General features: G+C 37.1%; 1 protein-coding gene across 3 annotated transcripts in view; it reads left to right on the plus strand.

The window, feature by feature from the left end:
* Window positions 1–16007, plus strand: part of LOC128025894 (arginyl-tRNA--protein transferase 1) — a 73953-nt gene extending 57946 nt beyond the window's left edge. For all 3 annotated transcript variants that reach the window (XM_052612482.1, XM_052612479.1, XM_052612481.1), the window contains exons 11-12: window positions 5237–5357; window positions 15171–16007. In XM_052612482.1, the coding sequence (XP_052468442.1) occupies window positions 5237–5357; window positions 15171–15349 (300 nt within the window). In that variant the 3' untranslated portion in view covers window positions 15350–16007. The remainder of the gene's footprint in view (window positions 1–5236; window positions 5358–15170) is intronic.
* The last annotated feature ends 244 nt before the right edge of the window (window positions 16008–16251 follow it).

Genomic DNA, 16251 nt, shown 5'->3' on the forward strand with positions numbered 1-16251 from the left:
CAAAAAGTGTAACTAATTTAGGAATTAATTTGAAATATATAATAGCATCTCTTGAGCAACTAGACCATCACAGTAAAATAAACAAAGGATGCACAGATATAATTAGCAAAAATACAGTGATTACAGATAGTCTCACCAAAACATTATAATATACAGTAAAATAATTAATAATTTTTTGCATTATTGAGACACTGTTTTCCAAATGAATGTTGTTCAGTGCTTTGGCGCAATGTATTTTGTTTAAAGCGCTATATAAATAAAGGTGATTGATTGATTGATAATAAAAAATGACTTTTTAATGTTGGAAAACAGTTATCTGTTTGTAATTTAAACCTAATTTAACTATAGCAGATAATTCTAAAAAATATGAAATTGGATTGTTAATTTAAACCGAAACATACCTGCATATCCATGTTTCTTCTTCAGCTTGAATGGATTTGTGTCCTAGCCTCATCCTTGTGTGTGTTGTTGGAGCTTTCTGATTTGATCTCTGATTTATTATTGTGTATTATTTTAAAACAGCTATTCATGCAATGTGACGAAAGGTGCTTCTCAAACAGTTCTTCTTTTCTTTTCTTTGTCCTCTGTTTTCCTCACTATGGTGATGTCAGTGAGCCTTAGCGAGTGCGGGCCGTCTGTCAACATTACCTTCATTGTCGTGTGAAAGCAGGTTGGCAGGAGGACTTGAAGACGGATGGCGCGGTGTTCATCGTGCCATTCTTTTAAACAAACGTCGGGGAGTGAGAAATGCAGACAGAAACACACGGATTAAACTGATTTCAATTGGTCCTTTCAGCCGTCATGGCTCACTTAAGACAAGAGTGGCTTTAGATCAGCTGGAAGGAGTGGGACAGTGAGCATGTCGTTTCTTGCTGCTTTTCCCCCTCACCTGGCCTTCAGTCTGTGCTATCACGTCCTCTTCTGATAGCAGTGTGCTGAGCTAGCAAAACTGATGGATTTATGGATGCAAAGGGGGAAATATCTGCTCCACGTGGTTAGTTTTTGCTCGTTTGGCTGTTTTTAGTTGTTTTTTTAGTTTTCAGCATCCCATGCATACCCTCTGCTATCATTTTAGATACAGGCGTCGGCTAGATCAAGTTACCAGGAGATAGCAAGAATGGATTCACAAAAGATTTGGAAACGCTATGATATTCCTGAAATTCAGTTCTGTTAGTGGTTTATGGAACATCTGCATTGTTCCACAGATGCGGACAGAATACTGTAATAAAATATGCAATAAAAACATGAGAGGTGTTGTCATTCTCTCTCAGCTGTACATGAGAATCAGCACTCAAAGCGTGATTCAATATTTCCCGTCTGTGTAAATGTATACAGGAGTATAGATCATGTGCTCATGACACACCTCACAGAAAAACTGAATCCAAATAGTTCACCTCGAAATGAAAACCATTTCTCACCTTCATGTCAGTCCAAACCTGTGTGATTTTTTTCTTTCTTCTTCTCATTCAAAAGTTTGAGGTTTAAAAAAGTAACACTTTTATTCAGCAAGAATTCATTAAAATAACCAAAAGTGACAGTAAAGACGTTTACAGTATAATGTTAGAAAAGATTTCTGTTTCAAACGAACACTGCTTTCTACTCATCAAAGAATCCTAAAAAAACAGCTGCTTGTTAGAATGATTTCTGAAGATCATGTGACACTGAAGACTGGAGTAATGATGCTGAAAATACAGCTTTCTGTCACAGAAATAAATTACATTTTACAATATATTCAAATAGTAAACAGCTATTTTACATTGTAATAATATTTTGCAATATTATTGTTTTTTACTGTATTTTTGATCAAATTAATGCAGCCTTGGTGAGCAGAAGAGACTTCTTTTAAAAGGATTCAAAACTCTTACAAACTCCAAACCTTTGAACAGTAGCATATATTCTGTGTAACTAAGCAATAATAAGCATTATAAACATCCTTTGAATTTTGCACTGACATCCACCCTTGTTCCCACTGGCACGTGAACTGTCAACTGTTTTTGCAGTACTGAAATTTTATTGCTCCAGTTCTCATTCATTTTTATTGTAAGGAAAGGTTTGACAGAATCTCAAGAATCACAAAATCTCAACATTTATGAACTATTCCTTTAAAGCCAAGTTCAGACTCCACGATTTTAGCCCAGTTTTTGGCTCGCCGACAGGTTTTGAGAAATCGTCAACAAATGCCCGAAATCACAGGCAAATTGGTGCTCGTCCACGCAAGTGACAATCACATAGTGTGAATGAGCAAAGACGTGATCTGAGAGAATCGCCAATGACCGTGATATATTAGGCATGTTAAATATCTGGACTTGTCAGTGATTCAAAATCATGCTTTGTGAAAAGTGTTCTGACTGAAAACTACATCAGCGATACAGAGCAGCGGGTTATGGACCATAATATCAGCAAGCATGGCTTCATTTCAGAAAAAGGCTTTCTTCTCGGTCTATTTGGACCCAAGAAATGGAAGAAAAATTAGTAGAAATTTGGCAGGGGTACCTGTGTCTGTTTGAGGTTTCATCTGAGCTATCCCAGTCTCACATGAAAACTCCGGTCTTGCACGTGTGATATCTCGTTGTTTCCTTGTCACATCTCGTGTGTGTTTGGTTGTGAAATGTAGTTTGCATGCCAGACAGAGTTGTCTTCGATTCTTAATATTGTAAAGCCATGCAGTGTGAAACCTGTTGCCAATCCATCGTGCAGTGTTAACACAGCAGTGACTGAGTGCTGGCCAACATAGTCATGCAATGTGAAAAGAACAGTGACTCGACTACTTTGAAAAGTCTGAGCTCGGCTTAAGAGACATCACAGAGTTGCTAGACACATTAAATTCAAACTTGCAGCACTTGAAATCTGACACATAATTATTTAATTTCTGAAAAATTTTAAAAGCGAGGAGCTGGTTAAACTTTGGTTATCTTTAGAGCAAGCACTAAGCGTGCAAACAGCAAATCTTAGAGAGATGAGGAGAGAAGGCCTTTGGTGCGGCGGTGAGCTCAGCCTCGAGACGTGTGGCCAACAGAGCCGTCAGGGAAGTGGAACAGACGCAGAGATAATGACCAGCCAGACTCCATCTCTCTCTCGTCTTAACTCTTTGACAGTCTTTATCCAAGTGTCTTCTGCATGAACCGTTCGGACTCCCCCGAGATCACAGGCTTCTGTAAGTATGTGCTAACTACAGTGTTTCCTGCACTACGGTAAAAGAAATGCGAGCTGGAGTTATGGAGTTATTTCTTTTCCAGAAATGTGAGCTGGAGTTATGATGAGGTATCGCATGTATCGTGAAACAAAGCCATGACGTGACTTTCTGTTGCATGTTACTGTCTCTATTGTCTTTACTAGCTGCACTCGAAAACTAACATATGATTTGAGCAGTGTAGAGTGTTTCAGACTGCAGTGAATCTCATCAGGTAATTCTAGTAGTGAATTAGTAAAAAGAAATTCAGAATTAACCAAGATTTGTTTATGTAAAAAAAATAAACACACACACATTTAGAACAGAGTTCAAGGAAATGTTGAAATGTTGCTGTTGTTTCCTAAATTAAGGAACTGGAAGCACTCAGTCATACCAGCATCCGTATGATAACAAAAAGTGAACTTTATGTGCTACTACTCTTCTCTTTTATTACATATTAAATAAATGAATAATTCCTTAATTCCATTATGTGCAATTGTCTGTTATGGAGATAAAGCTTTTAATTAATTTTGTTTAAATTATTTTTATTTGATATATATATATATATAATTTAGTCCTTCAATGTGGTTTATTAATAAATAAATAAAATATTTTTTCTTTTTTTCTTTTATTAATTTTATTTAATTGGCTGATGATCAATAACAAAGTTTTTTATGACTTATTTTGTGTGTGTGTGTGTGTGTGTGTGTGTGTGTGTGTCATAAAAAATACTATTTATATGTTTTATCCTGCAGTCTGTAAGATGTTTTTTTAATCTTTCTTTCTTTCTCTCACTTTTTGAACTGTTTCTCTTATTTTAAGTTTGGCTTATTGAATGTATCATCTGTTTGTTCTGGTTACTTCCTGGATTCCCCAATAATGGAAGTTGCATCTTTGCAAAATCTCTTTACAGGCTCTTGCATGTACCAACAGCCAAGATTCCTTTCCAGAGCATGATCGCAAGCTGCACATTTAAAGGCTGTGGAGTGTGACGTTTAACTTAAGCATATCCCAATATCAGTAGCACATCCTTTACTCTAAAGGGGTCATATTCTGCACTTTTGTAGAATTTTATTCCTTTCCCCTGAAGACCATTGTGAAGTTTCTTGCACCAGAAAAGTTGTGATCTAGCATTAGACTGTTTTTGCTACTGTACCTTTAAGAAATTTCTGTAAAAGACCATTATGCTTGACTAACCTCTGCTTACCTTCACAGCTCTTTTTTTTTACAATCAAAACAGAAAGTTTTTTGTTTTGTACTCATGTAGAATTACTTTACTTTTGTGTTTGCGCATGTTGTAATTCCATGCTTTTTTATGCATTAGTGGAGCTTGCGTTTCTCTTTTCTTTTATACATGTGCACACATCAGTCAGTAGGCTCAAAAATTCAGATTCTCTTGCATTGCTCAGTGAGGCCTTTAAATCCAGTGACCCTCGCTTGCTTGTCATCGGTCTGCTCTGAATAAGTCACCTCACTCTTTAGGGCTCTTCATATAGTCCGCTGATGACAGAGTGATGAACACGAGTGTGAAAACCTTTCCCTTATGAGTACTCACCCAACATTAGCCGCCCCACAAAATGCCTTTTATTTACACGTTCCTCAGGGTCCCTCGTTACAGTGTCGTCCGTCTTGTAAAAACAGGACACATAGTTTCCACTGCAGGATAATGATAGACGAATCCTGTCAGTAATGGTGGGACTTTAACAAGGCTGCTTCTCGTTTGACCAAATGCTGAACTAAACCCACATAATCTGTGTGGGCTTTAGCGTGCGTGTGCGTGTCCGTATGTGCAGCTTGTCACTGAACTTTAGCGTTTGAAGCGATGCAGATATCTGCGCTGAGGCATTTGCTTATTTACACTGCGGTCACAATGGTGTGTGTGTGTGTGTGTGTGTGTGTGTGTTTGGCTCTGTATGACTATCTGCAGCCTCCTAAGACACACGGAACTCAGGGCCCAGGAAGCCATGTGCTTTACTCCTTTTCTCTTTCCTGGTTTTACAGAAAATATACAGTATTTGACACACCAGGACCCTGACCAAGCACTTTCACTTGTTTTTGCATTTATAGGGTCAGTACCGGCCTTCAGACCTCCTGTGCCCTGAAACCTACACTTGGGTGTCCATCGAGAGATGCATCCCTCGGCTCGAGATCTCTGCCTACTCTCGTCTCAATGAGAACGCCCATGAAGGTGAGCCTTCAATCATTTAAAAACCCATGACCTAGCAAATACACTGACATGGTGCATTAAATGAAAAGGTTCAAGTCACTCTTCGCACCCAGAATATTTTGCATAAATTAAACTTTTTTTGTTTTTTGTTAAAAATATGTAACTTTTTTTTTTTTAAGGTTTTGCACTTTTAATGACAGCTAAGCACATTTTCTCAGCTAACTGTCAGAACTGTGATTCATCCATTGCTTTACTTTTGAAGGTCTCTTCACTCATTTGTTTTAAAAAAATTTTATTAAAAACTATTTCATTAAAAACTGCATATAGGTAATCCAATAAATACCAACATATATTGTTTATTTGTATTTATGTAAATGTATTTTTTTTTTAAAGATAAGATTTTTAAGTAATAAAATGTATTATTATTAACTTTATTATTAAAATAATTATAAATAACAATTATAATTAATTATTATTTTATTTTTAATAATAATGAATAATTTACATATTGCAATATTGTGAGATTCATCCACTAGCTCACCTTTTCTACTGCGCATGTTCAGAAAGATCCTGTAAATACTCAGAGACATTGGCGGATCTTGTCTTCTCCAGAGCCACTCTGACAGGACCTCCCGAGAAAGTTCAGCCAACCTTCGCCTAACACAGCTCACTGGGCTTATCAAATGCAGTCTGTTTAGTGTCAAAATTACAGCAGGTTACTGGACCCCGGGTAGGGCTGCATGATTCTCACTGAAATGTAAATCATGATTATTCTCCATGGGAACTGACATCACGATTCTCTCACACGATTCTTAAAATGAACAAAATTGTAACCCATTAGGTCAAGTAGTGGTAACTACCGGCTGGAGCAGTGGGCGTGGTGAAATATAGTGGGTGTGGATAAAGGTCTTTCTTATTGGTTAGCTATTTCACTTCATATAGATCTTGCACTGATTCCATCCACAGATTCAATGCATGATTCCGTCCACAGATGCAGGTAAATGCGCATGCTCAGTTGCATGCACGTGAATCACCATCATTTAGAAATCAGACCGTCTTTTATGTTTGAATCCAGATCATGATTTTTATTTTTTATTTTTTGAAATCAATCACCGCAAGTGAGTTTCGGGAACCACTCCATTTGACCACATCATGAACCTTTAATATCAGACTTACTAATCAGTTTGACACAGTGATGGAGTTGGTAGGAAAATCAATATGTAACAGCATTTCCCATGACTGTAATTACGCAATATCAGCTTAATATCGGTAGCCATTTGGCAAACTCGCTCCTTGGATGCTATTTGGTTGGAGCTCAATTTGTAAACCGTCAACTGTGTTTATAGTTCTCCGTTCTGCATTGGTCCTTTGAAGCATGTGTGGAAATAACAGGACTGGATCCAGGCATGGAGAGCATCCAGGATTCTGCTGTGGAAGGTTAAGCGGGGTCAGTGTTGTGGTCACGGCCCAGAACTGTGGGTTTGATGACAATGATAATAATAATAAATATAATAATGTTAGTACTGACAAGCAGACGCCATGGCTGGACCAAAGAGGGAGGGAGAGCGCTTGTGCTCTTCTTCTTCTTTTTTTTTGTACACTATAGGAGTCAAAAGTTCAGACACACCTTCTTAGTGTTCATTATTACTGTTTTTCACTTTTTTGAATAATAGTAAAGTCATGCAAACGATGTAATAACACAAATGGAAGTATGAAATGATGCAGCGACCAAAAGAATACTTCTTATTTGAACTACAACTTCATGAAAATGCATCCTGAAAGAGTACTATGCATGCTGGACATTTGTTGATAGTGTGTTTTTTTTTTTTCAATAATCTGCTCCAACTCCAACATCCATTTAAAATATAGGTTTATATATGTTTAAGAATGATCTGTAAACTATCAAAGGTGATCATTTGTTTTAATATCATTCAATTAAAGCACACAGGCCAACAAATACAAACATATTACAAATACAAATATGTATATATTACAACAAATACAAATATGTATATATTACAATAATACTAATTGTGCTTCATTTAATTATGTATTATTATTATTATTATCATTATTAATGTTCTGTTTTTTAGACTAAAATTAGCATACATTTCACCTTGACTGTTTGTAATTAATAGAAATAATAATAATTAATTAAAAGTATTATTGTTGTTCTTATTAATTTTATTTCTATTCTTTTTTTATTTATATAATCTATTCTAAAATTGGATTTATGTTCTGTAAGTGAAAAGTATATTTTTTTCTTTTTAATTTCACACTGCAAATACTCAAAGACGTTTGCAGTTCTTCGCTTATATTCCATTGTTTCCAACATCAATTTGAAATATATATATATATATATATATATATATATATTTATTACAAATATTTGAACATATGATTGATCTTAAGATTTTTAAGATCACAAGACACAATTTCAGTTAAGTGTGTCCAGATTTTTTGTTTGGTAGTATGTGTACTGTAGATATATCTGTCTAGAGTTTACTCTTTTATAGTGTTTAATCAAAATGTTTTGGTCACGAGAAGTTGCCGTCAGAGAGATTGAAAAATGAGCAGTTTAATGCATTTCATGAAAGATTACAAAGGTATTTTTTTACTTTTATAGTAAATAGATTAAGTAAGAACTAACGTATATACTATGTTAAGTGCCTCATAATCAAGTCTATAAAACTCAGAAATTATTTTCTCAGAATCTCAGAAACAGCGGCCATTCAAAGCTCTGGACATTCTGTGTTCATGTGACAGATTTGTTTGTGAAATATTTGATTATATGTTTAAATCAGTTACACAAAATTCCTCAGATTTCCCCCAAATGAAATTTGTGTAAAAATACCATCTAGGTCTGCTTATGACAGACAGTGTTATTGAATTTAAATGCGTGTCTGACTTGAAGCACAGAAAGTCTTTGCTGGAGTGCTTCTGTGCCGTTCTTATGTAATCTGAGAGTTGTGTGTGTTACCCAGTGTAATCAGGACGTGCCACAGCAGAGGTGTAGGGGTGTGTGTGCTCTCCTGACACAAAGATCTGTTTTCTAGAGGGTTTCTAGAGACATTTCTGTTATTCTTTCAACATTGTGAATTCATATTTATACTGGATGATACAGGCGGAGGCTGAAGGGAGCATTGCTTTTGGGACGCCATCCTGGACACACCACAATGCAGTTATTTTTCCTTCTCATTGTGATCTTTATCCATCTATACCCTCATGTCTGTTTTATGTCAGACATCCCCTCTGAACATAATGTTAAAAGAGTAGCTGACCTAAAAATGAACAATCTGGCATCATTTACTCACCCTGATGTTGCTCCAAACTTGTATGCTGTTATTTTTCCTTCATTGAGCTCATAAACACAAACAATTTTACATATACACTACCATTCAAAGGTTTGTGGTAAATGTTTTCAAAAAAAAGTATTTTATGCTCTGCTAAGCTGCAGTTATTTTATCAAAATACAGTAAAAAACTATAAAATATTGTGAAAAATTATTACTATATTTTTGTTGAAACCGTGATAAAGAAAATTTGGGTTTCGAAATATAAATTTAAAAGAACAGCATTTGTTTGAAATAGAAATATTTATAAAAAAAATTATAAAATCTCACCCATCTTATCATGGCGTTTAGTACACTTTCCTTGTCATCAGGTTCATCTGTCTTCACATTTGACCCTGTCAGCCCTGTAAACACACTGGGGCAAGCGTGATTGTGCCTGTACTTCTCTTGTGTGTAAATATTTAAGTTAGAGCTGATCGTTTGGACGTTAAATGGAGCGCTCTGGAACAGGGTTGAGGTAAGGGTCAAGAAAGATTAAGCTCACGGTCAGCAGATCCTCACAGAGATTTTTGAACTCGTATCTGAAGCTGTTGATGAAGAAGGTGACAAAGCGATGATCCTCATGGAAGTGTCATGTACGGTAGAGATCTAATTTTTCCACTAAATACGGTGTTACAGAGTTTACTAAGCACTCACAGAACAACAAGTGTCCAAGTAATATGTCCTTATTTAAAGTCAGATGTTGCATGAAGCATCAAAACTGCAGCCAATCAGGCCTTAAAAGAAGAAGACACCATATTTTATTTGACATAAATAGGACAGTCTATTCAGAAGATTGAACTGCCTTCCAAAGTACAATCTGATTTTCACAACATATGTGTCAATTTAATCATGGCGTCTAACATGACCAAGAAACACAAGGCACAATTTGAGACCATTGAGATTCATTGTAGGGAGGGTTCTTAAAACAAGCAACCAATCAAATAGTGCTTTTCACTTGTTGTAGTGTGGCTGGTTTGGACAAAACCAAGATGAACATAGAATTGAGTCAGACAGAGAGATAAAGAGACATCTCTCTCTCTTTTTAAGTCAAATGCGTAGGGTATGTATAGGAAATATTCTACAGTCTATAATTGTTTTTGAATGATGCCAATAAGAATTACCTCATTGTAATCTTCATGGCTTCCCACACATTTCATGCTGGTTTGATTGCAGAGCTTGGGAGGCACTTGGTCTTGTTTGACCTACCCCTGTGCTGACTGGCACCCAGACGCGGGCCTTCATTTCCCCAGTGTTTTGAAATCGTTCTTGTGGTGCCTCCAGTCCTACATGACCTGTTGTTCTTGGCCAGACAGACCAACTATTTCAGGCCTGTTTCTCAGCAGAGCTCAAGGCCAGCGGTCTGATGGTTGGCCACAAGGTCGATGTTTGGATTCTGTAGAAGCCACATCGGAGCCACATTAGGAATCTAATGTAGAAATGGCTGTTATAAACTCTGTGCACTCTTTCTAAAACTGTGAAGAATGTTTAATTAATCACTGAGGTCATTTCAAGGATAAGGATAAGGTTGCTTATAGCTCTCAAAGAGATAATTGACCCAAAAATAAAATTGTGCTCACTCAAACCTGTATCACTTAAACACGTAAGCATCTTACTCAAAAAGTTATTTGATTATTACGCCAGAATGAGAGTATAGTTCCTAGCCATATCAGCCTAGAGAATCACAACTTTTCATTTTCCGTCAGTCTTAGGACACGATGTAACTAAAGAAGAGTCAAGTTTTAGATAGGAAAAATATAGAAATTCTTTGGTCATATTTGAAAAAAGTTGCTAACGGTCTAATCAGATTCAATGATCTATGCTAAGCTAAGCTAAAAGTGCTACCACCAGACCCAGAGATCGGCTGAAAACGGATTCAAAAACGGTAAAACTCAACTATTTAACTGTAGGAGAGTTGGAAAATGAGCCTATTACCTTAAATAGTGGAGTGTTCCTTTAATTTTTTATTATCATCTACACAAAGCAGTGTGAATCTAACCCAAAAACACACAGTTTGTGGATCATATTAGTTTTTCTTGTTTTAGCTGATATGTGATATAGTACTGGTGGTTTATCTGACATAATGTCTTTGTCCTGATCTAACAAATCTTTCATCCTCTGCAGTCCTCAAGCAACACCTGATTGACTCAATTTTGTGTGAGTTCAGAGTTGAAAGAAAACCATTCTGTCAGGGGCCTCTGTGATTGGAGGAGAACAGTACAGAGTCAGGGCAGAGGATGAAGGTATCTGCAGAGTATGTTTATTCACATACTGTTTGAACTCTTCATTCGTGGGGTTAGTGCGTGATAAGGTCTGGATCTGTCTATCAAGAGCTTATGTGGAGAGACAGAGTATCATACTGACCTTATGAGCTTCTCCTGACCGTCAGGATTCAGGTCGTCATGTCAATAATTATATTTATGTGATGAGTAATGAGTAAAACTATTGATTTTATTTGACTTATTTGGCTTCGTTTACACTGCTCTGATTTGTTTTTCAAATTTAATCTTCAGGATTGACAGTCTAGGCTGAACCTACAGCACCACAGAAAACTATAATTCATCTGAGTTTTTGGAGAAAAATAAACGTTTTTGAATCAGTCTTAACAAATGACTTGCTGTGCCTGTCAGAGCGGTTGCTGAATTAATGTTACTCGCTTGGTGAATGGATATTTATATCATAATGTGTAGTTAGGGTTACATTGCTGGCAAAAAGTTTTGAATATGCAAGATTTTTTCAGTGAATTTGAAAGAGGTCACCATGGCTGCATGTACAGTAGTTGGACTGTTTTCAACAGTGATCATAATCAGAAATGTTTCTTGAGCAGCAAATCAGCATATCAGAATGATTTCTGAAGATCATGTGACACTGAAGACTGGAGTAATGATGCTGAAAATCAGCTTTGCATCACAAGAATAAATTACATTTTTTAAATGTATTCAAATAGAAAACAGTTCATTTAAATTGCAATAATATTTTACAATATTCTTATTTTGATTATATTTAAAAATGGTGAGCAAAAGAGACTTCTTTATATTCCAAACTCTTGACCGGTACATAAGCACAGACAAGTTCCAATAATTAGTTTGAATGTGTTGCAAAAACGTGTTTCTGTTGGAGGCTTTCTCTTCTTTGAGGAGCATGCTGGGGTGTCAGAAACCTCTTTGGTCATTCCAGAGAAAGTCCGATTAATTACCTTTGACCCCGGGACAGTTCTTGCTCCGAAGCTTGCTGGTGAACCTCAGGCACACCTGATTGAGATTTGAGAAAGCCTGATGCCGCTTGATGGAAGTGTTAATCGAGTTAGAGGATGGATTAATGGAGTAAGAACAGGTTGGTGGAAGGTGTGTCAGTGTTTATATACGGTACAGAGCGGATGTTTGGATTGTCTGAATAAAAAGAGCTCATCTGTTGTGACTGCTTCTGTACAGTGTTTTGTCGTGCTTAATTGAGCAGCTAAAAGCTTTTATTATGAACTGTTTATTGCTGTTTGTTATCTCAACACCGTTCTTTTAGTTTTTTCTCTTGCTCATTAAATGAGTAAATATCTTTTGCATTTTCTGAATATGATGTACACAAGTGTACAGAAGCAGATTATTGTTTACCCTAGAGGACCATTTGTGCTGATTTAGAATTTGGGCTGGACTTGAATTTTAAACTCCTAGCTTGGAGATTTAATTCCAGGAACTACTGTTTGCAAGCAAAAAAAATTAAAAATAAAGTGCCAGTGGACGAATAAATGAAGTATTTGCAGTATAAAAATATAAAGTAAGCGTTTGTTCTCCTCTAACAGGGTGAGTAAAGAACCTTACTGGGACAGAAACTGAGTATTGAGCGCCTGGAGGGGTTTTCCAGGGAATGTTTTTCATCTTTTTGAGTGGAAATAATAAAGCTCTCAGTGTTTAGTTTGGGGGTGTAGGCAGGGGCTTCATACGGTTATGAGAGAACGTCCAGACCTTGCTGTTCACGGGTCTCGTCTGCTCTTCATTTATCATAATTTATTGGATGTAATGTGATGGACTGCCAGCTACCTCTCTTTTTCCTTTCTCCGTTTTTTTTCCCCTCGCGCGCACTCTTTTGCTGTCTGTCTTCCTCGCACTCTATTTCTCCAGCTCTATCTGTCTGCGCGCTGCTGACAAGGATCAGATCTAATCAAATACAGAACATACAGATCTGAACATTTATGAAGGCATCTTTAATTCTTGTGACCCAACTAGTATAAGGACATTTTTTAATTAATGCAAATTTCTATGACATTTATATGAAAGAAAGCCTGTTTCACAGATTAAGTTTGAAGACAAACAATAGATGTACTATTCGAAATGAAGATGAAATATCAAAAATATGTTTGCAGGTGTCATTTGATTTTATATATTGCATATAATGCAATGAAGTTCAGACATTTATTTAGGCATTGCACAAATAAAATGTTCCCAGTGAATCTAATCCACCTTGTTTCCATTTTATTTTATTTTCCCTAACTTCTCTGCTTAAAGGAACATCTTAAGACCAGGATGGATTTCCAGACTAGTTCAGGCTGGTTTTTGCTGCTGAAATACTGTGATGCTGCTCAAATGGCATGATCTGGAATAACACAACATACTGTATGCTGGTCTTCTCAACAGTGTTGAGAAAACAGAGGGGTTTTTTTGTATTAAAATGAGAGAACAGTGTGGGTACTATAGTTGTGATCAAGTTTTACATTTCACTTCTCTTTTCCACCCCCCAGTCTCCCCTTTCCTCATTCCCTGAATCTCCCACAAAACCCGAAGCCAAGTTTAAACAGTGTCTGTGTGGTGGATGAGTTTTACTGGTTATATTACAGGGAAACGGTGAAAATTAAACCATACCCCCTGTGTGTGTGAAATGATGAGGGCTAATTTACATTACCCAGCATCCCCATGAAATCTCTGTCAGCTGGCTTCCAGATGAGGCACTTCACAGAGCCATGAGCTGGTGTCAGATCTGTTCATAACAATCATAACTTTCACAAAAAAAAAAAAAAATTCTTAGCAATATATTGTTCCTCATTGGTCACTCTTAGCCTGGAGTTTTGCAGTGTTTATTTTCCCTTATGTTCTTCCAGCTTTATTTAAGGCTGGTGGCCTGTAGTTTGTGTATTTCTGTCAGTTTGTGCATTGTTACATTATTTTCCCAGTGCTTTATGCCAAAAGAATTTTGCCTACTTTGTTGCATTTCTAAGTATTTTAGTATGTTCTTTAGCTTTATTAACAGAGTTTCATGCACAGGGCTGTGCTCCATTCAAGATTGAATTACAGTACAATGCCTTTTAAATTAAAATTTGAATTGAGGTGGCAAACAAGATGCTGAATTGCAATTTGAATTTGAATTTAAAGGAAGTAGAATTCCAATTAATTGCAACATTCTAAAATGTCAGATTTTTTTTTTTTTTTTCATTTGAATTTCATGTTGGAATCCAGCTTCCTCCATTTTCAATTCCACATTTTGAATGTCAAAATGTTTTTAAATTTCAGAAACATAATAAAGTGTGAATGTTAACCTGACAAAGCCTTGTTTCGTAGTGCCGTTGCTCAGTGCTACTATGTGAGTTGATTTGACGTTGTAATTCTTCATTTGGGTTAGTCAGCCAGGGCTAGTGGTTTATTCTCCCCTGTTTAACCTCCTGCTGCCTTGGAGCACCATTTTCAAGCTTGCACAAATGACTGCTTTTTTCTTCTTTTTCTTTAACAACAATTCCTGTTTTAGCTCATGGGGGAAGGTGCTGGCTTCTTGACTGAATACGCAATGTGTGTCTGAATTTTGGCTTGCTGTAGTAATGCCCTAAAAACAAATGAGAAGTAACCAAGCTGTTCCTTCACTGAAAGAGTCATTGTTTCACATCTCTGGCTGTTCTGCTCTGAGATGCTGGTTTTGGAACAATTGAGGTCAAACTGTAGCAACCCTGACTGACCTTTTTCATCATCATACCTGGCTAATTGTGAGTCAGAATCTGCACCTGACCCTCATTTGAACCTTTGAGCTCAGATCACGTGCACTGATGTTTATCCTCCACCCAGTGACTTCATGTTGTTTCAGTCAAGGATTTCAAGTTGAAGTAGCCCTGTTAGATGGAGGGTCAAAGCTAAGGCATTGTGGTTGCTTACCTGGGTGTTTATTCTGCCTTTATAAGGTTTTCATTTTGAAGCATTTCATCGACACTACTGTTCAACGGTTTGAGGTTTGTTCGTTTCTCCTCTTCATTTATTGCTCAATCATGTGAACGAATGGTGTTTAACTTTCAGTGATACTGCAGCACTTTAGTTTTTCAGCATTTGTCTTACTTTTCAGAATCGAATTGAGAATTGCATTTTAAGGTCCAATTCAGTTCCTGGATTTGAATTCAAATTGAAGTTGCACACAAGATGCAGACTTGCAATTTGATTTAGATTTTTAGGAAGATTTCTAATAATTGACACATTCTTAGAATTTCAGAATTGTAGTTTTTTAGGGTTTGTCTAACTCTTCTCTCTGTCCTTCTGTAGGTGATGCTTGTGCACTGAAGGAACTGGGCAGGGTGTTAGTGCTCCACAGGAGGACAGTGATGCCCTATGTGGCCTACGCCCGTAAGCGGAAGGGTTCGAACGACGAGAAGGAAGTGGAGCAGTACGCTAGTCTGGTGGGCCAGACGTGTGCAGAGAGAATCCTGCTCTACAGAGCCTAGAGCCCCTTCATACCTTGCAACCCTCTGTCTGTCTTTCAAAACATGAAAGTGTTTGTCCTCTTGTACGCTTGTCTGTTTATTGTCTTCCTGATTGTTTATTTGTCTTTTTTATGTCTTCTCCCCATCTGTGTGTACAGTTTTGTTATGCTGTGCGGTGTCGTAATCTCTTTGAACTCTACTTTTAGATTTTCTGGCCGGCAGCGCTTTGTAATAATCACACTCGCACACATGCAACACGCAGCCACGAACATGTTATCTCATAGTGTATCCCAAAATATTACCCATTTACAAGTCACCAATCACATTTTAACTAGCTATATAACAAGAAAGGATGTGCGATAGGGCAGATTCTCATTCTGAATCTGTTGGGTTGGGTATTTCTAGACTGTCGTGACCCTGAAACATTTGGCCTCTGGTGACATGGATTACCGCTTTCCCAAAGTCTTAAATGTTCCCGATATTCGTGTTCTTCTAAAGTGACTAATTTTATCCAAAGCTATGATGTTGAGAGACTTTGCTGGAGGGTTGAATCAATCCATATTCCTGTGGAACAGATTTTTATTTTCTCACTTTGTCTTTCAGTTATAATAAGTAATAGCTCGAGTGCTTTTATTTTAATACTATTGTTTTCTTTCAAACTAAATAAAAAAATATAAGTGATCTGCTGGTGTGGTCTCAATTTGTAGCTGTAGGTGGGACTGGAAACAGCAGGTTTTTTGTGTTTGAGCATTCTCTGGGACAAACTCCAGTCCTCGTTCCTGTGCTTCGGTCAGATCTAAAGAGTAACGTGTGAATGCTGATGCAGACCGCTGACTCACTCGTGTCTGGCCGGGGACGGCGTGTTTTGTCAGAAGAACTGGCTCTGGTGAGAAGGGCTGGGTGGCCTTGGTGTTGAACCAAGA

The sequence above is a fragment of the Carassius gibelio genome, chromosome A13, assembly GCF_023724105.1.
Source record: "Carassius gibelio isolate Cgi1373 ecotype wild population from Czech Republic chromosome A13, carGib1.2-hapl.c, whole genome shotgun sequence".
In the NCBI taxonomy this organism is placed as follows: domain Eukaryota; kingdom Metazoa; phylum Chordata; class Actinopteri; order Cypriniformes; family Cyprinidae; genus Carassius; species Carassius gibelio.